This window comes from Ochotona princeps, chromosome 10 (genome assembly GCF_030435755.1).
Source record: "Ochotona princeps isolate mOchPri1 chromosome 10, mOchPri1.hap1, whole genome shotgun sequence".
Taxonomy (NCBI): domain Eukaryota; kingdom Metazoa; phylum Chordata; class Mammalia; order Lagomorpha; family Ochotonidae; genus Ochotona; species Ochotona princeps.
In genome coordinates, this window is record NC_080841.1 from 38202415 (window position 1) to 38225210 (window position 22796).

Below are 22796 nucleotides of genomic sequence, written 5' to 3' on the forward strand. Positions count from 1 at the left end.
CAGGAACTTAAATTTATAGGTATGTACCAAACTGAAGCATGCTTATAAGGGCAAAATGTTAATACTAATTAGCTCATAAGCCTTCTGCTGAGCAATATTAATGATTTAAAGTAATAAAGAACAATGCCCTGAAAGGAATTACTGATTCTTGGATTCTAGGTGGGAGGAGCTCTGGAATGGGATTCTTATTTTTATGCTTGTCTCAATTTGTCATACTGGTTAAGATGTAGTTGTTGAGTTTCAGAATTTATAAACCAGCTCTTCTGTAAGGGTCCACATGCCCAAGTGTTTGATTTTTAAGGAAGCTTTCTGTATCTAGGTGCCTTCTTTCTGACTGAGAAAAGATGAATCTAATACCATTTTCTGTGAATTAGATCCTCTCCTTTTTAATTGTGTCACTTAAATATTTCTGGTTCATTAAACAGTGAGTATGGCATTCTGAATTAGAGATGGAATCCACACACGTACTTACCCAATTGTGTATGCATCTGCTTTACCCATTTTTCTTGCAAAAACCCCTCCGTTTTTACATACTAATGATATAATTTTGGTAGACTGTGAGTACTTACAGTGGAACTTTCCCTTTCGAGACTATTGACTTTCTTTTTAAGACATTTATTTGAGTGGGAGATAAAGAGACAGATACATCTTCTATTTGCTATTTCACTGCACAAAAACTCACATTAGCCAGAAACTGTGAAATCAGTCCAGTCTTCCATATGAATGGAAGGGGACTGAAGTCCTCACACCCCTCAGGGTGCACTCTAGTGGGCAGTGGGATACAGGGGCAGACCTGACAATGCATCCCAAGCATCCCAGCATGTGATGCACGTGTCTCCAGCAGCATCTTCATCAGAAATATCAAATTCCTGTCCCTGCATAGACTTAGTTGCTTTACTCTTGGTCCAGCTCTCTGCTAATTCCCTGAGAAAGCAGTGGAAGATGGTCCTTGGACCCCTTTGTCAGTATAGGAGAACCAGACAAAGCTCCTGGCTTCACCCTGGCCTAGCCCTAGCTGGTGCGAGTTTTGGGGGAGTGAACTAATGGGTAAAAGATCTCTCTTTCTCCCCCTCTCTCTAACTCTGCCTCTCAGATAAGTAAAACAAGTCCTTTTTTTTTTTTAATTGAAAAAGCAAAAGCTTTGGGAATGATACATCATGTCTTAATGGGGGGCTGTCCTTCAGAGTCATTTTCTATAAGGATGTGTGTGTGTATGTGTGCTCACACCCCACACCCCCTTTCAGACAGAATGGTATAATATAGTTACATAGTATCATCTAGGTATTTGGAATTAGACCTCTTGGAGTTTGTTTTCTGTGCTGCTTATAATGTTAGGAACAACAAGTAGATTACTTTTTTTCACTCGAAAGTATAATAGAGGAGTGTGGTGGAGCATTTAAGCTGCTGCTTGGGACAGTTACATCCTATATCGGAGTGCCAATTCCAGTCTTGTTCCTCTGCTTCTGCTCCAGTGTCCTGCTGATACACCTGGGAAGATAGCGGATGATGACCGGGGACTTGGGAGGCTTGGATGTAGTTTGGGTTCCTGGCTTGGGGTTAGCACAGCCCTGGCTGTTGTTGGCATTTGGAAACTCAGTTAATGGAAGATTTCTCTCCCCTATACTTTTTCCACTCTGTTTTCTTTTCTTTTGTTTTTTTCCTTCTCTCTTTCCAAATCTTTTAAAAACTGTTTACTAGAATGATTATATTGAAAGTGATTTCTGGCTTAGCAAACTAATCTATGTAGGAAGTCTGATTTTCTACTCAGATCAGTCCTGAAAGGAGCTGTATTTAGAGAAAACAAATCAGCCAAATAGGTATATTACAAAACATGAGGGGCGATTATAATAATTTTAAATAAGATATCAAAAAGAAATAAATAGAAATTATGAAAAGCTATATTGGTCGAAGTAAAGAACACAATAAATGAAATACGTAATACAGTGGATACAACCAAGGAATGAAATAACGGATAAATCAGATGAATGCAGTTCTAGAAAGAAAGGACCAAGATTTGTTGTTTGTGTGTGTAGACAAATAAAATACAACCTGGAATACTTATCACACATGTAAAATCCAAATAACAGGAGCCACAAAAGGAAAGGAAATAAAAATGGAAAGGAAGAAATATTTCAGAGAAACAGCAGAAATAAGGTTTAGAAAAGATGAGAGATCTTAGTTGAAACATCCAACAGAATGCCAGTAGAAAGAAAATTCCTAATCTAGACACATTATAGGAGCACTTTACTTAAAATGAACTATTAATATTGAATTGTCTCAGATCCGAAAAGACTTTACAGAAAAAGTGACTTCTGTCCTGTGGCAATATACAAAATATGAAGAGGTTAGACTTAGACAGATATCAAAGACAAAAGAAGGGAGGTACTTGAAATGTAAAAATTATGTTTGTTGGTCTAAGAAATTTATTTATTTTTAAAGATTTATTTATTTTTATTGGAAAGGCAGATGTACAGAGAGGAGGAGAGACAGAGAGGAAGATCTTCCGTCCAGTGAGTCACTCCCCAAGTGACCTCAATGGCCGGTGCTGCGCCAATCTGAATCCAGGAGCCAGAAACCTCCTCCAGGTCTCCCACGCAGTTGCAGGGTCCCAAGGCTTTCGGCTGTCCTCGACTGCTTTCCCAGACCACAAGCAGGGAGCTGGATGGGAAGTGGGGCTGCTGGGATTAGGACCAGGGACCCTATGGGATCCCGGCGCGTTCAAGACAAGGACTTTAGCTGCTAGGCCCGTTCTAAGAAATTTAAATAAGAAAATCTTTAAGTTATTTGAAAGTTAAGAGTTAGAGGCTGCAACAGCTGGACCTGGCCCAGTCTGAACCCAGGAGCCAGGAGCTTCTAACAGGTCTCCAATGTGGCTGGCAGGGACCCAAGCAGTTGGCCCTCTTGTGCTGCTTTTTTCAAGCCATTAGCAGGGAGCTGAGTCAGAAGTGGAGCAGCTGGGACTCAAACTGGCACCCATATTGGATGCTCCGTTGTAGGCAGTACATTTACTTGCTGTACCACGCTGACCTATGGTAGCGGGGGATACTTATTTGTTTATTTGAAAGGCATAGAGAGAAAGACTTCCTATCTGTGGTTCACTTGTCAATGTCTACAACAGCTGGGTCCCAGCCAGGCCACAGAACTCAGTTCTGGTTTCATGGTTGGCAGGAACTTAATACTGGAGCATCACCTGCTGTCTCCTAGGATGTATACACATTAGCCTGATCCCATAAAAATTGGTGTGTGTCGTCTTCACTGTATTTGAAAGACCCAGAAAGAACTTTCATTCATTGGTTCACTTCCTGAACACCTGGGATAACTCAAGCTGGGACAAGCCAAAGCCAGAATCCTGGAACTCTGTCCACGTTTCCTGGGTTGGTGGCTAGGAACTGTGTTGAACCATGACCTGTGGCACTGTCAGGGTGTGCCTTAGCAGGAACCCAGGATGCATGCATTTGAAGTGTTACTTTAACTGCTACCCCAAGTGCCTTTCCATTTAACCTCTTTTAATTTCTTTGTATTTATCTCCTAGTCCATGCCTGGATTTTTTTTTTTTTTTTTGGATTCATCATCTTGTTAGATCTGTTTATTTTTTTTTATCTCATTGTTAAGCAAAGATTTTTATGAAAATTCATGGTGGGACCTTTTAAAAAAAGATCTGTTTATTTGAAACCAGATTGATGGAGAGGAAGTAAGCATGTACAGAGGAGTCATTCCAGCCATGGATTCATTCCCCGAAAGGCCTCGATAGCTGGGATTGTAACAGATCAAACTTAGGAACCAGAAACTATTGTAGACTTCCACCTAGTTGGCAAGGGGACAAATTCTTGGGCCATCTTCCTCTGTCCTCCCAGGTGTATTAATAGGGAATTGTATTAAAAGTGAAATACTTGGGACTGGACTTGGTGGTCTGGTAGGGAATGTTGGTGTCAGATCAGCACAACCCTCGTATCACAATGCCAGCCCCTTCATAGTCACTTTTAAAATGAACTTTGTGATCATTTGAACTGGTGGTGAAGACATTAATTTTGATGTGGCATACCGATACTGTAAGTGACAGCCTAACTTGCTGTGCCGCATTGCTGGCCTTCTTTAATAACTTTTAAAAATTTATTTATTTAATTGAAATTGGTAGTTTTAGAAAGGGAAGGAGAGGGACAGGGACAACACTTCTCTCTGCTGGTTTACTCCTGAGGTGGGCACAGAAGTGGGGGCTGGGCCAGGCTGAAGCCAGGAGCGTCTTGTAGCTCTCACATGTGGGTGACTGGTGCTCAAACACTTGGACCATCTTTGACTACTTTTCCAGGAACATTAGCAGGGAGCTGGATTGGAAATGAAGCAAGTGAGATGTAAGCCAGCACCCATATGGGAGGCTGGTGTTGCAGGTAGTTGATTAATCCACTATGCCACAATACTGGCACCCTTCAAGTAATTTTAATTAAAGGACATTTGCACATCAGAGGTTCAGAGGAAGCTCCAGACTCCTGGCTTTGGGTCGGCCCTGCTCCAGCTGGTTCAGCCATTTGGAGAGTGAACCAGCAGATGGAAGCTCTCGCTGTTTCTCCTTATCTCTCTGTAACCCTACCTTGCAAATGATAATAATAATAATAATAAAACAACTTAAAGGGTTTTAAGTCATCTAGTCTGTCTTATTGCCAGAAATAGAAATTCTCTCTCTTAGTGATTTATTTTTCAAACTACTGTGTGCTGGCCTCCACAGCTGCCATTCCACTCAAGTCAGAAATGGCTTTCAGGTCCATGAGTATTTTTCAATTTTTGTGTTAGATGGCTTTTTTTTAAAAAAGAAAAAAAAGGCCTTATTCTTATTGGAAAGTCAGATTTACAGAGAGGAACATCTTTTATCCATTAATTCATTCCCCAAGTGACCATAATGGCTGGAGCTGAGCCAGTCTGAAGTCAGGAGCCTGGAACCTCTTCCATGTTTCCCACACGGGTGCAGGGTCCCAAGGCTTTGGGCCGTCCTGGACTGCTTTCCCAGGCCACAGGCAGGGAGCTGGATGGGAAGTGGAGCAGCCGGGATTAGAACCAGCGTGCATATGGGGTTCCAGCATGTGCAAGGCAAGGACTTTAGCTGTGAGGCTACTGCGCCAGGCCTGTGTTAAATGGCTTTTTATTAGCTCCATTTAGGTTTAGGAATTCTTGTTAGAAAGGACTTCTTTTTAAAATGTGTTTATTTTCTTGCTTTATAATACTAATAATTAGCTTGATTTTCCTGTTCTTTCAACAGTGTTCCTGTGGCTTATCTTTGTCCTAATTTAGTATTGATACTCCTTGAGCTTTTGTTTTTCTTACTCTGTACTTCTCACCAACTTGATTCTATCAAAATCTTTTGTCTGAAATGCTATGATAGCTACTCTGCTCTTCTGTTGTTTTTCAAGGCATTGTCTACACTGCAGCCTAAGTGATTTTTTTAAAAACACAATTCCAGTCAGGCTGTTAAAATGCCTGCATTGTGTGTCAGCGTGCCTGCATTCACATCCTGGCTGCTCCTCAGGCCAGTTTCCTTCCAGTGTGTACACTGGGAGGCAGCAAGTGGTGGCTCCAGTAATTGTGTCCCTGCCTGCCATACAGGGGACTGGACGGAGCTCAGCCTCGCTTAAGCCCTAACTGTGGCGGGCATTTGAAGGATGTACCAGAGTGGCAGCTGTCAGCCTATCTGTTGCTGCCTCTCAAATAAGTAAAAAAAATTGTAAATGGACATAATTCTAATCATGCTCATCTGTGTAAAGCTCTTTATTAATTTCTTTTAGAATTTTCTGTCGTCTTAGTTGAAAGGGAAAAAGAAAGATCTTCATTTGCTAGTTCACCCCGCAGTGTGCATGACAGTTGGGACTGGGCCAGGCCAATGCCGGAAGCCCAGAACTCAATTCATGTGGGTGGCAGGGCCCCAAGTACTTGAGCCACCATGTGCTGCCTTCCAGGTATGCATCTGTAGGAAGCCGGGAATGGAAGTAGAGCTAAGACTCAGACCCAGGGATTCTTTCTTTTGTTTTCTTTTTCACAGATTTTTATTTATTTGGAGAGCGGAATTACAGAGAGGGAGGGAAGGAGAGAGGGACAGAGAGAGTGAGTGAACGAGTAAGTGACTGAACATAGAACTACATTTAGGTCTGTAGTGTGTGTGGCAAAGGCCCTGGTGTTTGGACCATCATCTGCTACTTTCACAGGCACAATAGCAGGGAGAAGTGGAAATGGAGCATCCAGGATGCATACTGACAGGCACATATGGAATGCCAACTGCGAACAGCTGTTTAAACCACTGCATCACTGTGCTGATGCTAAAGCCAGGTATTCTGAGATGGTAGCCTGGCATTTGAAGTGGTATCTTTTTTTAAAAATTGTTTTTCAAATTCTATTTTTGATGTTTACATAGTTGAGAAGGATGCATGCCTATATGGATCACTGATTAGGGTGGGAAGGGCCAAGGAGTAGGGGAAAGCGGATGAGACCATTATTTTCAATTTTCTTTTTCTTCTTCCTGTATCTGGAGGAAGGGGGGAAGAGAAGGGGAGAAGCTGCACCCAGGAAGGAGCCCAACTACCTGGGGATGGGGAATGGCCATCCAGTGTCATCCCAGGGTTTCTGATGTGGAGCATGCTCTGAGGGTTCTGCTCAAATGGCTTTGATAGTTCTGTAATGCTATGATTTTGTTGTTCCAATGATAAAGGAAATCCTTCCAAGGTTCATTCGCTGACACAGATCACCTTAGAATCTCCATCTACCCAGATACTTACTGTCGACACTTGGCTGGGAGAATTTTCCAATTTGTTCTGCCTTCCATGGTACTAGACATCCTCTGCAGCCTGAACTGGTTGTCATGTCCCTCGTGTGCATCTGTGCATGCCATCCACTGCACCATCTTCAGTGACCAAAGACGTCCATTCTGACACATGTACTCTATGGTCAGGCCACAGATCCTGCAATATTCCTTGTGGTTAGAGTTCTGAGTCCAGCAGTCTAGTTGGGGGGGGGGGGTCCCCAAAGAAACCTTACCAGAGGTGACCCCAAACCTGATTCCTGTGTGTGCCAGCCAGTGTGGGGTCTGGCTCAGCCCATCATTCACATCAACCTACACATACACTGTGGTTGCAGTTGCTGGATCAGGTCTGTCCCTAGCCCCATCTCATACACAAACCAGTGGGTGCTGTGACCCCTACCCACCACGCACTTGGCACACACGCATACTAATGAATACTGCAGCCTAGTCAGAAGACCCGTAATAATCCCCTCCAAGCCTGCCCCAACCTTGTTTCCTCTGCAAGCTGGTATGTGCAGCAGGCTGGTTCAGTCTGTCCTGCATCCAATTTGGCTGTTGTACACACCAGCCTAGCTCAGCACAACCAACCCCACTATCCAGCCCACACTTATGCTGATGGGTGCTATCATCTGTCCAGCCAGGTTCACCCCCAGTCCTGGTTCTTAGGCTCACCAGTGAGAGCTGCAGCCCATCAGAGCAGTGCCAACAGTTTCCCTACTATGCTCATCCCAGCCCCGAATCTTGCACTTTCCAGGTGGTTCTGCAGTCTGGCTTGACTGGCCTTGCCCCAATTCCCATTACTTGCTATCTGATTTTACAGCAAAGCCCAACTGGCCTACATTTACTCTGACTCATGCATTCACCAGTGGATATGGTCGCTTAGCCCAGCCTGGCTCTCCCCATAAACCTACTCACATGTAGGGCAGTAGGTGTTGTAACCCTGCTTAGCCTGGTCTGCCCAAATTTTCATGCTCACCAGTGAGAGCAGTGGCCCAGCAGAGGATCAAGTGGCATTTTTAAAATTTTATTTTTGATGGTGGTTACATAGATGATCAGGCTGGGAAGGGTCCAGGATCAGGGGAAGATGGGTGAGACCCCTACCTCCACATTTTCTTTTCTTTCTTCCTGTATTCCTGTATGGGGGTGGGGAAGCGAGATACAGGTTGAGAAGCCACACTCAGCCTCCCAGCCACCTCAGCCCTTGGTGATGGGGAATGGCCACCCGATGTCATCCCAAAGTCCCTGATGTGGAGCATGCCCCAAGGGTTCTGCTCAAGTGGTTTCGATCGTTCTGAGATGCTGTTGATCTCACAGATGCAAGGATGAGGAAATCCTTGGCCCATTGGTTGATACAGTCTGCCTTTGAGTCTCTGTTTGCGTAGATATTTGCTGTCATGCTTACTGGGGTAGTTGGTCAATTTGTTCTGCCCTTCCTCTGCTATGGTACCAGGTGTCCTCTGCAGGCTTCAGTGGGCTGATATATCCTCCATATGCCTCTGGTTATGCCATCCACTGCTCTATCAAAGCCACTGAGGAGGTCCAGCTTAGCACATGCACTCTGTTGTCAGACTACAGATCCTGTCAAGTGGCATTTTTAAAAAATACTTGTTTATTTGAAAGCAGAGATGTAGTGGGGTAGGGGGAGACAGAGGAGAGAAGAGATTTTTGGGGGGACCCTCTAACTAGACTGCTAGATTCAGAACTCTAACCACAAGGAATATCGCAGGATCTGTGGTCTGACCATGGAATGCATGTGTCCATCTACTGGTTCACTCTCCAGATGACCTCAGTGGCTTGAATTAGGCTCGTTTGAAGCTGGGAGCTTCATCTGGGTCTCTCCCATGTGGGTGCGGGGATCAAAGGACTTGGGTTCCCTTTGGCTGCTTTTCCAGGTGCTTTAGCAGGGAGCTGAGTTGGATGTGGGGGTAACTGGAGCTTGAACCAGCATCTGAATGGGATGCTGGCATTGCAGACCACTGATTTACCTGCCACATCAATCTGCTCCCGCCCCTCCTTCCCCTCTGCCTCTGCTTCCTCCTCCTCCTTTCTCTTGACTAAATAATCCTCAAGGCTGTCTCATTTATGCTTGCCCTTTTACTAAACAACTCAAGATGGTACAGATTTTGCCCTTTAGTCAGTTAGAATCTATAAACGAGCTCAAGTTGGCAAACACTAATATTTCTGACACTAGACAGTTACACTTCTGTCTCGTACATCAATTTGATGTAATTGCTTTTGGCATGCTACTAAAAACTTAGGTTTAATCACAGTGTCTTGGCTTCTGCTCCTAGTGCATTGGTTTTCCTAAGATCACCGTCTCTCTGTGTTTCCAAATCCAGATGACATTTCTCAGCCTGTGTCATGACTAGGGTATCAGCAGCATTGAATGCAGTCGATGAGCCCACTTTTCTTGACTCTGGCTTCAAAGACAACCCATTCATTGCTTTCTGCCTGCTTCACTGGTCTTAGTATTTTCAGATGTTCCTCAGCAAACCATTCTTAAAGTGTTGGAGGTCCTCAGGACTAAGGCCCTGTTTTAAGGAATCTTCCATTCCCTCTGTTCCTGTTTTCATCTCAGGAAATGGCACTTTTAATCACCAGTGAGAAACCTGTGACTCATTGTGCTACTTTTCTGTACCGTTCCTACCACATAACCATTAGATGTGGTGACTTCTAGATGTACTTGAGACTGGTATTTTCCCTTACCTACCAGCACTCTCTGAGTCCAATGAGGCATGATTTTGGTCTGCATTGTGTAATTGCTGCCTCTACGATGTTTTTGCTTTTCCCTCTTTGATTCTGCTTGCTTTAGTGGTAGTCTTTCAGGTGCCAGTCACACAGTGTGCTTTTGGTATCTTCCTGTGGTTATAGCACAAATTCACATCACCTGTCCAAGATTGCAGGTGTCGTTGAGAGCTCCTTCCCCCATGTCCAGCCTTGTCTTCTATCATGCTATGCATTGGAGCGAATCTTTAATGTTTCAGTGTGTCCAGCTAGCATTGCAACTGTCACCTTTTTGGGTTGTACAGTGTGTTTCTTCAGACATTTCTCTGTTGGCTTCTTATTTTTTCATATTGTATCTTTTTTCCTTCCCATTGTAGTGCAGGTTGAGAGAAGAAAATCTGCATTTTATGCCAAAAACTGTAGTTTCAAGGTGTGCTCACTGGATTGTGCATTTTGGTTTAACACTAATGCAATAGAAGAACAATTTTAAGTTTCAAAATCAGTGGTCTTCAATTGCCATAATTTGAAACTTAATATTGTACTTTCAAGATATATACATGATTGCGTGTAGTACTGGTAATTGTAGTTATTATGGTCGCTAGAGAGCTTGACGGTTACAATATTGTACTTTCTTGACACAGATACATTTTTAATTAAAGCATTAACTACAACAGCTCTGACTACCATCTATTATAACCTACTGGTGGGAGAAAGTGCTGGGTTCTTTACATGATTTTCTCAAATTCTGACACAAATCCTTCAACATAACTATTATCTGTTTTTGTAGAGAAAAAGATACTGAGGCTCAGAAAGGTCAAATACTTTAAGATCCCATTGTAAGGGAGGGCTGTGTCAGTTTTGTCTCAGTCAAAAGCTTGTGCTATTTTGATTTTAGCATGCCATCTCTAGCTAACTTTCTTTTGGGTTGTAGGAGTTGGAAATTGCATGTACATTATGCTTTGAATGATCAAAATAAGTAGGTAATCAGCATTTTATTTTTTACTGTACTTTGAATCACTTGAGTTCAGATTTGTTCCTTTTTCTTTCCTTTCTCTTTCCCTCTTCTTCTTTCCTGCCTATCTTTCTAAATATTTATATATTAAAAGGCAAAGTTACAGAGCAAGAGGGAGAGAGAGAAAATGAGATCTTCCATCTGCTTGTTCATTCCTCAAATGACTACAGGCTCCAGGCTGGGCTAGTTGAACCATGAAGCCCAGAATTCCTTGCTAGTCGCCCACCATGGCTTTCAGGAGCCCAGGTATTTGAGTGATCTACTGCTCTTTTCCCAGGTGCTTCAGCAGGGAGTTGTAACCTCTATGGCAAGTCAGCATTCTAAGCCATGCCACAACACCAGTCTCTCTAGGAATCTTCCTTTGATTAGTTCTTTATTTTATAGGTACTTGGCTATAGTACCTTGCATGTCTCTCAGGTATCTTAATAGTTTATGGGTACTCATTGCCTGAGATATGATACCCTAAGTTATTTGAAGGTAGAAATCTTCTGTTACTGGCAGTGCTTTTATAATAGTAGAAAAAAAATAGAAAAAAATAAATATTTGTTGAATGAACTACAATATAAGCAACTATTATGTATTTTTTTCAACTTATGTGCCTTGGTTTGACATGTACAGATTATAAACAGTCATGTCATTAATGTGATCTCTCGTTTCTGTCCTTCACAGCTAATCTTCTTTAAAAGAGTTGTCTTGCCAGGATTTATTGCCCCATTCAGTGACTCACTTTTTTCTGGCTGTATCTTAAACGACCAGTAGAGTCGTTTGCCTTTTTTTCTTTGAAATTCTGTGTTTTCTAAGATTTCTTTTGCTTAGCTTTCTAAGATGTCTGTTTTGGTCTATTAAATGGCTTTTAAATGGTAATGTACTCTAGGGTCATGTCTTTGGTCCTGTTTTCTTGATCATCCTGAAAATTTTCCTTGGGTGATCTCATTTTTGTTTGAGTTTTGCTCAGTGTCCATATCAGAAGCTGTAAATCAAAAACTTATGGGGCCAGGTAGGTAACCTAAATGAACAAAGAGGTAAGTGTCACAATATTAAACAGTGGGAGGTCTTCTCTGTTAAAATACCTGTGTTCCATGAGAATTCCAGACAGAATATTGATCTTTAGTTTTCATGAAAAATTAGAAATCTATATTTTTAAGAAATTTCCACATTTCTAAATAGGAGAAGCTTGTTAAAACCTTCAGCCATAGTACTGGCCAACAGAAGTCATTTTGGTCTTGTCAGTTTACTTTGCTTCCAGCTGGTAGAATGCTTCACGTCTGATTTTCCTGCTGGGCTTCAGGCTTACTTCCATTATGTTGTATGCTATTTGAGTTCTGTGTCTCACAGACATCTCAGAAACTGTTGTGATCATACCAGACCTGAAGCTCGGATTAGGAAGTAGTTTCATTTATAGGATAAGACAGCTATAGGTTTGAATCCTGAATCTACTAATAGTCTTTACTAATAGGTGTAACTTCCTCTATTTCTTTAAACTTCTGCTTGCTCATATATTAAAGAAGAGCAGTATCAACTCTATCAAACTACTATAGCAGCAGTTACCTGCAGAAAAAAACCATATAATTGACTGTTCTTAGTTGCTACTCCTGAGTCAGTGAATGGTGTCACAACTCCCAGGTATTGATGTGTAAGAATAATTTTTTTTCTCTCATTTTTATTTTTCAGGTCTAACTAGTCAGCGAGTCCTATGAATTTTTCGTTTATTATGTCTCTTTACCAGTCTTTAATCCCTGTTTTTGTTCATCACTATGACTGCAGCAGCACTTCAGCATCTGTGCTCTGTCTGCTGCCTGTGATCCATGGCTTTTAAAACACCCATCTGATCATACCGTGTTTCTTTAATCTTTGCTCTATTTTTCCTAGGCTTCTAACTTTCAGCCTTTGAACTCTTAATGGTCTTCTTGGCCCTTTTGTCTGCTTATCTTTGTCTCATTTATGGACAGAAGTCCTTAGAACTGACAGGATCTGTTGTATAGTACCTTCCTAAACTAAGTTTCACCTTGGCTCTACTTTGCCTAAGTCGACTTTCAAGGCACCATATCTTTCAGTACTTTTTTTGACTCCCACTCTCCATCCCTCGAAGTCTGGGAAGATACTCTCTTTTGTGTGCCTACAGTGCCTGAGGAGCTCTCTAGGAGGGTATTCTGTATGCACTTTCCTAATTGTCTTATTTCCACTGAGTTTCTCCTCAATGGCTTGTGTCTCCAGGGCTTAGAGTAATGTGTCGCAAACAGTGAGTTCTCAGCTGTTTACAGAATGAACACATTTGCTGAATGAATAGTCATCTTTTTGTGGAGAAATTATAGATACAGGGAGGTTCTAGGAGTCTCAATTATAGTTGTAAGGCCTTTAAAAAGTCTTAATTCTTCTGTTACCCTATAAGAAGATTGTAGGTCTTTTAAAATTATGAATCAGTTATTTTTAGAATAAACTGAACATTGATAGAAATGACTAATTATTGTTGCCTTCTGGTTATTTTGTTTAACTTTTTTTTTCCAATTAATACTGTCGCAGCTCACTTAGATCCATTCTTTCCTGCTTTCCTCCCATTGGGGTACTAAGTTCTCATGATCTTCTGTCCCACCACCCCTGCAGCCTGGATAAATAAGGCCTCGCAGCCTGCCCAGTCTTGAGAGCACATGCTGTCGATTAATTCTGGGCTGTAGAGACTGCTCTGTGTGGTGTAAGATGTTTAGCAGCATCCTTCTCTTTGGTGGCACTGCCAAGTCTTGTTACCTGTATGTGATCGTGTTTACCTAATTTTTGAAAAATGAGATACTGTTCTTTCCCTGGTTCCCTCCAACTTTCATTTTCTCTCCCCTTCCTCTTTCTGTTCTAGAATGAAGACTTTCTGCTTCTTCATTTTTCCCTTTCTTGTGACTTTGCTGTGGTGCTGCTGAACCTTGTCATCAAATGTTCCAGCTTTTATCAGCTGTGTTCTTGCAAATGAATGATACCAGCATCCAGTAGTCCAAATCATTCCCACGATTTAGTTCTCCTTTTCTTCAGCTCCACTCCTACTTGTATGCACAGTACGGTCAATCATCAAGTCTGGCTTTATCGTCTTTCCTCAGTCTCTTTCGAATCCATCTATATTTGTTCTTTCGACTGTATCCCACCAGTGTCTTGTCCCACCAAGTCTAGTCCTGTTCAGTTTTTACTTTCTGTATTGTAGTTTGTGTAGAACAAGGTCTCTGCATTTCAGACTTCCTTAATTATACATTTGAATTTGCATACTGCAACAGTTGATTTTTATGCAGCTCTAATTGCTTCTTTCTCCTATATAGGAAACCTTTTATTACTCTTAAGAACTCCTAAAACCCTTGATACATTTTTTTACAAACTCTTCCTGATTTGATCTCTATTAAAGGCAATTTAGCCAAATAATTATACAGATTCATTCAAAAAGCCAGTGTTTATTTGTTCAGTTACTGGGGGGTCAGCAAGAAATGCATGTATTCTGAATATAGTATGTCTGATAGATTTGACTGCTGAGTTAGATATAATTAAATGAAATTTCTTTTCTTGCAGGTATTTACAACAGCAATGATGTAGCAGTATCATTTCCAAATGTAGTGTCTGGCTCAGGATCTAGTACTCCTGTCTCCAGTTCCCATGTACCTCAGCAGTCATCGGGGCATCTCCAGCAGGTGGGAGCGCTCTCTCCCTCAGCTGCAACATCTGCAACCCCTGCTGTTGCTACAACTCAGGTAAATTGTTATAATGCTCCAAAGTGATATATAGGTGAGTTTGATAGTATTGAAAATTCAGTGTGATTGGATGAAAGTCAAATGTAAAGGAACTTTCTGTAGGAATTTATGAAGTACTGCAGCGTATATCAACTTGTTAGCAGAAAGTCATTTCACAATAGTCATTTGACATACAAGAAAGCAAGTGTGTGTCTGTACCAAGTGATTCTTTGCAATACCTAATAATTTTATCCTGATAATGTAAAGTTAATAGTTTCAGTAGCGCTGTTACTCTTAAAAGGAAGTAGATCTCAAGAGTATGAATCAATCTTGAATGTTTGTGGTTTTTTCAAATGCCTTTGCTATCTTTTAAAAGCATACAGTATTCATAACTATTGTCAGTAATAGTGAAAATGTAAATTTTCTCGTTTGTTTACCCCTTTGATCTTTAAGTCTGTAGTTTGATAAGAGTCAAAACAGTGTATGTAGGATTTAAAAAAAAAATATTTGCTAGTTTATTTGAAAGAATGACAGAGAAAGGCTTAGAGAAGGAGAAATCTTTCATTTTCTGATTTATCCCCCAAATGGCCACAACAGTCAGGCCTGAGTCAGGCTCCAGCCAGAACCCAGGGTCTGCATCCTGATCTCAGTATTGCTAGCAGAAACGCAACGACTTGGACCATCTTCTTTTGCTTTCCCAGGCCCATCTGAGGAAGCTTGATCAGGAGTAGCCGTAACTCAAGTCAACACTCATAAATGGGATGTTAGTGTGAACAGCAGTGTATTAAACTGCTGCCTCAGAATATTGGTCTCACCGGGGTTTTTTTGGTAAAGATTTACTTACTTTCATTTGAAAGGCCAAGGTTTTACTGAGAGAGAGAGAGAGACAGAGAGACAGAGAGAAGGAAAGACAGAGATCAAAGGTCTTGCATCCACTGATTCACTCCTCAAATGGCTATAGTAGCTGATCTGAAGGCAGCAGCCAAGAGTTTCTTCTAGGTCTCCCATGTGGGTGCAGAGTCCTAAGGACTTGGGCCATACTTCTACGCTTTTCCAGTCCATAAACAGAGAGCTGGATGGGAAGTGGAGCAGCCAGGACACAACCCTATGGGATTCCAGCACCACAGTGCAGGGATTATTCTGTTGAGCTACTGTGCCAATCCTCCCAATACTTAATTCTTAAAATGTGCATATAGGTGTGAGGAAAGCAGGAAGATGTTAAAATGACTATACATAAGAGAAAAACAGAAAGATTGTGACTTTTAATGTATTTTCAGTGTCAGTATATATAAAATAATTTATTTTACGTGAATATTTAAGAAAATGTTTCACATTAAATTTAATGTGGTAAATGTCCAGTCACTAACAACTAATTGAGTAGTTTTCTTGCTTGCTGTTAACTTGTAATTTATGTACATGTGTGAAAAATCCACTGTATAAACCTTTAGACTAAATACATATACATGCACAATACATACCTGTATACATATGTACAACTTTTCAGTATTTTCTGTAACTATGTATATCAGAGCACAGCACTAGAATATTTCTAATGCATGTGTGTGAATGCTGCAGTATAAGCAATCCCCATTCTAATTAAGTATTCAAATAAACAATAGGCACTTCACAGAAAATCAATGGCATGATTAGTAGTATCCTCTTTGAAGGTGAAACTTAACTATTTGGTGAGCCTCTAAATATGAATAAGCGGAGTTTAATTACTAGAAACATTCTTCAACTCATTTTGCTAGAAAACTAAATTAGTCATAGAAAGTGACAGGGTAAATGAACAGCTTTTATTATTTTGTTTTTTATTTCATGTTATTTTTGATTGGAAAGGCAGATTTACAGAGAGAAGGAGAGGGAAAGATCTTCTGTATGCTGGTTCACTACTCAGGTGACCACAGTGGCAAGAGCTGAGCTGATTTGAATCCAGGAGCCAGGAGCTTCTTTTGAAGTCTGTTGAGTCTCCCACATGGGTGCTGGTTCCTAAGGCTTTGGGCATTCCTCCATTCTATCCCAGGCCTCAAGTAGGGAATTGGATGGGAAGTGGAGCAGCTAGGACAGAAACCGGGCCACATATATGGGATGCCAGTGCTTGGTGATCAGCTAGTTGAGCTTTCATATTGGCCCCAATGACTAGCATTTCTAAATGTAGCTGTTGATAACTTTGTAAACCTTGAACAAATTCTCACATGAAAATGTTTTAATGTGTACTATTTTTGTCTTTTGAAAAATTTGTTTTAATTGTTCTGATTAGTTACAGGCTGAATTAAGCAAAAAAATCTCCTTTATTCTGTTTGTGAGTTTGGGGGATGGCATTAGGGAGGTTAATGCAGGGAAAGGGTGTTAAAGAAAAATTTATAGCTAGAGGGAGAATTCCATTTCACATGTGACTCAACTGAAGAACAAAGAAATCATAGTTGCAAGTAATCCAGGATTCAGACCAATTAAAATCTTTACTGTTTAGACCTTTCCATGTTGTAGTAAATGGGTCTCTTACAAATATGATCATCCAGTTAGAGTGAAACGCTGCATGCTGGGACAGCTGCATCTGTGTTTCTGCCTGGCGGTGAATGCTCTCTGCCTTGGAGCTGAAGCTCATTTAGCCTGGCTTATCTGGGGCTGCTGTAGCAACCATCAGTCTCCAGGCAACTGAGGCACGTTGACCTCTGAGCTGAACTGAGTGCAGAACTACTTCAGTGTAGCTGCCCAAGACAATAGTGATGGTCCTGACAATGAAAATATGAAATTTTCTAGGCAATGTGCAAGGGAAAGTATAAAAATATTTAGATGGAATGGAATTGATAGGATTCTTAAAATTGGGAGCATTTGGCAGTTGAACCTTTGTTTTCAAAATGACAAGTTTATTTCTGTTTAACTTCATATAGACTCTGTCTTGAAACCATAAGATTTATTTATTGTACTGAAGCAGTTACATCCCCTCAGTTTTATTTACGGAGGTTTTACAGGTAGCTGATTTAGAAATAATAAATGAGTAAGTGAAAATTATATTAAAGTAATTCAATTAATATCACACTAGCAAATACCTTAAAAATATAATAGAGAAGAGAAATATTAAACTTGAATATGTCACTTTCTCCCTTCCCTCTAAAAAAAGAACTTAATGAAAGTAGTAATTTATCATGCCTATATTGGTGCCAGCAAGGTAAAATAGTACATTCTTGTTATTTCTGCTCTTGGTTTTAATAAAGATAGAACTGCTGTATGGCTTATTTGCTGTATTAAAAATCATCTGGAAAATGACCAGAAAGGTACGAACAGGAAGGGCTATTAGAAATGAAAGTCTGACAACTGCTTGATCTTTGTGCTTTTCATGGATGTGAGGTTGTGAAGTCTAATGATGAGCAGCCAACCTAAGACCAGAAAAATTGTTAGAAATCTGATACCCCCACTTAATATTCTTATTAAATCCTTTATTTGATATGTGACAGGATTCTGTAAAAGTTTGTGAAATAATGCAGTTATTTTTCATTGAGCATCATTCCCTGAGCTTTCAAATCCCATTACACTATATTTTTTTGTGTAATTGTTCTTTCACAAATAGTTTTTTTAAGCTTTACTTTTATTGGAAAGAGATTCACAGAGAGAAGGAGACAAAGATCTTCCACCCACTAGTTCATTCTCCATGTAGCCACAACAGCCAGAACTGAGCTGATATAAAACCAGGAGTCTTGAGCCTCTTCTGGGTCTCCGATGTGCATGTGCAGGGTCCCAAGATGTTGAGCCATCCTCCTTTGCTAATAGGCCACGACACAGGGAGTTGGATGGGAAGTGGAGCAGCTAGACAGGAACTGGCACCCACATGGGACCCTAGCGCTTTAAGGGGGAGCATTAGCCAATTGAGCCACTGTGCCAGCCCCACAAATAATTAATTTATGGAAACCCCACACTCCTTCCTATATACTAGTATTTCAGTAATACAGTTTCTCAACAGTGTTGGAAGATAGAGCTATCTATTTGTTGTTGTTGGATTGTAGGATTATGAATACAGGTATAAATTTCTGTAGGAGTGACATTAATTTTGATATTTTTTTCCCTTTAAAACTGCACTGTTTCCCAATTCTACACTCATTCTGCTGTGTCATTGGGAAAATAAAAGTAGTTTTATTTGAGGGATGAGTTCTTTAATCTTGGAGTCTTAAGACCAAATCTAATGAGAAATGATAGCATTCTGTTGTATCTTAAATTTCTTTTGCTTTTGGATGCAGTTTTCATGTCAGTATTTATGGTTTCTTGTTTCTACTGTTGTAATGATACTGATTTGAAATCCATGTTAGGTTAAGTAAAATTCCAAGATTTATTTATATAATGCAGAAATCTGTATGTTAAGGCACAGTTTAGTGACTAACGTTTTAGAGGTTTCCGTGACATTTCTTTCTAGTAGGTTTGAATGGTGTGTGTGTGTGTGTGTGTTTTGCTGAATCCTTGATTTCTTTTCATGGAATGACTAGTAATAATGACATTTTCATACCATTTGGGAAGATGGTTGTTTTCCAGGCGGATTCAACTGACCTTGGGGGATATTTGTATTTATATTTCATTAGAGTGAAAGTGTTGTCAGCTTAAAACAATTTAGTAAGTCTATACTTTTTTTTGTCTTTTAAAAAAATTTTTTTTAAGATTTATTTTATTATTTTTATTGCAAAGTCAAATATGCAGAAAGGAGGAGAGACAGAGAGGAAGATCTTCCGTCCGATGATTCACTCCCCAAGTGACCACAACGGCCGGTACTGCGCCAATCTGAAGCCGGGAACCAGGAACCTCCTCCAGGTCTCCCACACAGGTGCAGGGTCCCAAAGCTTTGGGCTGTCCTCGACTACTTTCCCAGGCCACAAGCAGGGAGCTGGATGGGAAGTGGAGCTGCCAGGATTAGAACCGGCGCCCATATGGGATCCCGGGGTGTTCAAGGCGAGGACTTTAGCCGTAGGCCACTGTGCCAGGCCCAATAGCCTATACTTTTAACAAAATGGCCTTTTTGAACAAATTACTGGTCTAGGTTTTGGTAACAGTTTTGCAGTATTACCATTGGATGATGAAAAGGTTAAGGAATAATCCATGGTGATCTGTCTAGTAACCCCTAGAACTACGTTTTGGAATTAGGGCAGCCCACCTTTAAACCTGCTGGCTAAAAAAGTAATTGTTATAAAAATGAGCTTCCCTCTGTGTGCCTCTTCTACTAAAAGACATTCTTTGAAAAACATTGTTAGGAGTTCTGGGCATATTCTTCCGATACAACACAAAATAGGACTTTTGGATCAGAATTTCTGAGTTCCAGAAACTTTGCTGCTCAGTACAGATACCTTGGCTTCGCTTCCTCAGTAGGAGTGCATGTAAGTGCCTGTCCAACCTGCACTGCAGGTCTGTCATGGATATATAAAATCAGTGTTTTAGTGATTGTAATACTAACCCTTGTAGAAGCAGCCTGATTACCTGTAGAGAATTACTTCTTTTATTTAAAACCTATTAATTTTTCTGTTAAAATTAATTCCATACAGATACATTAATTTTAGTCATTTTAAAATTCAGTTGTGAATTAAGGTTCTTTTCTAGGTCTAAAATTTAGGTTTAAAATTATCTCAAATGTTGTCTTTTGAGTATTTAGCACCCTCCCCCCATATATTGATTAAATATTAGCCAATTAAAAAATCTACTTAGAGTTGGTCATTTTATACAATACTGTTGTCCAGTCACGCATGTTCACTAGCTGTAATACCTTAATCGCTCCTACTACTTTATAAAAACTCAGTTGTGGGCATTCAGCATTTGCCTAAACAATGGTTTTGAATATGTTAAGCTCCTAACAATTAGGGAGCAGTTTGGGGCACTGAATAATGTGGAATGATGCAATTGAACCTGACAGCTTTAACAGTCAGCCTTCTCATGGGACCTCAGTGTTGTTCACACTTGGTTTCATCTCTTATCACAAGCTGAGTATTAAAGCGTTATTGGTGGTAGCTGACACAGAAATAGTGTCTCTTATCAAAATGTTTCATATTGTACAAAGTTTGAATTATACTGGAGACTATATGAAATTCTCCTTTGTTTTCCAGTCCGTATCTAGTGTTCACTTATACTTTTCCTGGAAGTTCCTGGTTAAACATGTTGTGTTTATAAGTTTAAAAAAATGTGTCTGTGTGTGTGGTGTGTCATAGCTAAACTATTATCTCATAGTAAAACATTTATACGTCTAATTTTTAGGGAAATAAATTTTAATCTCTGAAATACAACCACAGTTACTATCAATATAATTGGGAGAATTTTCTAATAAGGAAAAATGGAAAAAACGGGGCAGCATGTCATAGTGGATAAACCCCCATCTGTGGTACCACTTGATCTCCTGACTGCTCCACTTGTGATCCAGATCCATCTAATGGCATGGAAAAAAACAGAAGATGGCTCAAGTAGTTGGGCTCTTACCACTCATGAGAGATCTGGATTGAGCTCTTGGCTCCTGGCTTCTCCCCTGCACTGTCTTGGCTGTTGTGGCCATCTGGGGGAGTGAACCAGCTGTTGGAATATTTCCCTCTATCTCTCCTTCTCTAACTGTGAAATCAAATAAGTATTTTTTTAAGACAGTTGGGGACAGGGGTGGCTGCCATGCCTGCAGGCATCTCATGTGGGTACTGGTTTGTGTCTCTGCTGCTGCACTTCTGAGCCAGCTTCCTGCTATTGGACCTGGAATAGCAGAGGAAGATGGCCCAAGTACTTGGGCCCCCGCATACACATGGGGGATGCGGAAGAAGCTTCTGGCTTCTACCTGGCCATATCCTGGCAGCTTTGGCAATTTGAACCAACAGATGGAAGATCTCTCTTGGTGTCTCCTTCTCTGTTACTCTGCTTTTCCAGTAAATAAACCTCAAAAAAAATTGTCATGATATCTTATGACAGTAATTTTTAAAATCACAAGGCAAAAAGTGAATGCTTACCACATATCAACTATTGTAAGGCCTTCACATACATTCGCTCCATTCTCATAGCATTGTTGTGAGATAAATGTTATCTCCCCCATTTTACAGATGCAGTTGAGAACAGAGAAACTTAGCTAATTATGCTAGATGAAAAGCCTATTTTATAGCAGATAGGTAATGGAAAATATTTTTTTTTTTTAAGATTTTTTATTATTGGAAAGCCGGATATACACAGAGGAGGAGAGACAGAGGAAGATCTTCCATCCGATGATTCACTCCCCAAGTGAGCCGCAACGGGCCGGTACTGCGCCAATCCGATGCCGGGACCAGGAACCTTTTCCGGGTCTCCCACGCGGGTGCAGTGTCCCAAAGCTTTGGGCCGTCCTCAACTGCTTTCCCAGGCCACAAGCAGGGAGCTGGATGGGAAGTGGAGCTGCTGGGATTAGAACCGGCGCCCATATGGGATCCCGGGGTGTTCAAGGCGAGGACTTTAGCCGCTAGGCCACGCCGCCGGGCCCGGAAAATATTTTTCTAAAAGTATATATGAATTAGCAGTTTTACAAAGGAATAAAATTAATGAGTAACAGGATTTTTTTTAACATATTTTTATTGCATTTCATTTTTTTAAAAATTAATTATATTGCATTATGTGATACATTTTTTATGCACTGGGATTCCCCCCGCCCCTCCCAACACCCTCCCCCCACGGCGGATTGCTCCACTTTGTTGCATTTCCATAATTCAAATTCAGTTGACATTCCTTCATTGGAGGTATTTACCAAGCATAAAGTCCAGCATCTTATTGTCCTGGTAAGTTCAATGGTTTGTTGGTGAGACCATCTCTGGTCTGAAGGTAGAGCTGGCAGAGTATCATCCCAATCAATTAAAAGCCCCAACATAATATTTCCAACCATTTACAACATTATGGCATTAATTGACATGGTATTGATTAACTAATATGGAGTAACAGGATTTTGAAGAGTTGTGATTTGAAGTGCATTTAAGGGGATGGCATTATGGCCTAGCTTGTGAGGCCCACTGTCTAGGACATCAGCAACCCATGTGGCTGCTGGTTGGCTATTCTACATTCCATCTGGCTCCCTGCTACTGCTGTGGGAAAAGCAGCAGCAGGTGTGTGAGTATTTGGGTCCCTGCATCCACTTGGCAGACCCTGATGAGGCTCCTGGTTTCTGGCTTCAGCCCAATCCTGCCGTGGCCATGGCAGCTGCCTGAGGGAGTGAACCAGCTGGTTCACTCCTCCACCTGTCCGTCCGTCTCTCTGACTTTGAAAGAAATAAATCTAAAAATATCATTTAAATGTGAAGCCTGGGAAACTTAAAGAAGAAGTTGCTCTGTTTTAGAGATTGTATAATTATTTGACTTTTAACGTATATTGACAAGTTAATTATGCATTTTAAAAAACACTTGCTGTAACTTGCGCTGTATGATTGAAGTATGCAGTTTCAAATTCACCTCTAGATGATTTATTGCTATAATACTTTCCAGATGTGAAATTTCACAGGTATTATTCTTTAAACCCTGCTTCCTGTTTTTCTTTATAATTTTGCTTTTTAACATCAGGTAAAGGGAGACTACCCAAAACAATACTCACTTTTAAGTTTTTTATTCAGATAATTGAGTAATCTTAGCTTAAC

At 40.7% G+C, this 22796-nt stretch overlaps 1 protein-coding gene across 7 annotated transcripts in view; it reads left to right on the forward strand.

Annotated features, from left to right (window-relative positions):
• The window catches only part of MLLT10 (MLLT10 histone lysine methyltransferase DOT1L cofactor), a 173635-nt gene that overhangs the window by 130584 nt on the left and 20255 nt on the right, over positions 1-22796 (forward strand). For all 7 annotated transcript variants that reach the window (XM_058669312.1, XM_058669311.1, XM_058669315.1 and 4 more), the window contains one exon: positions 14052-14230. In XM_058669312.1, the coding sequence (XP_058525295.1) occupies positions 14052-14230 (179 nt within the window). The remainder of the gene's footprint in view (positions 1-14051; positions 14231-22796) is intronic.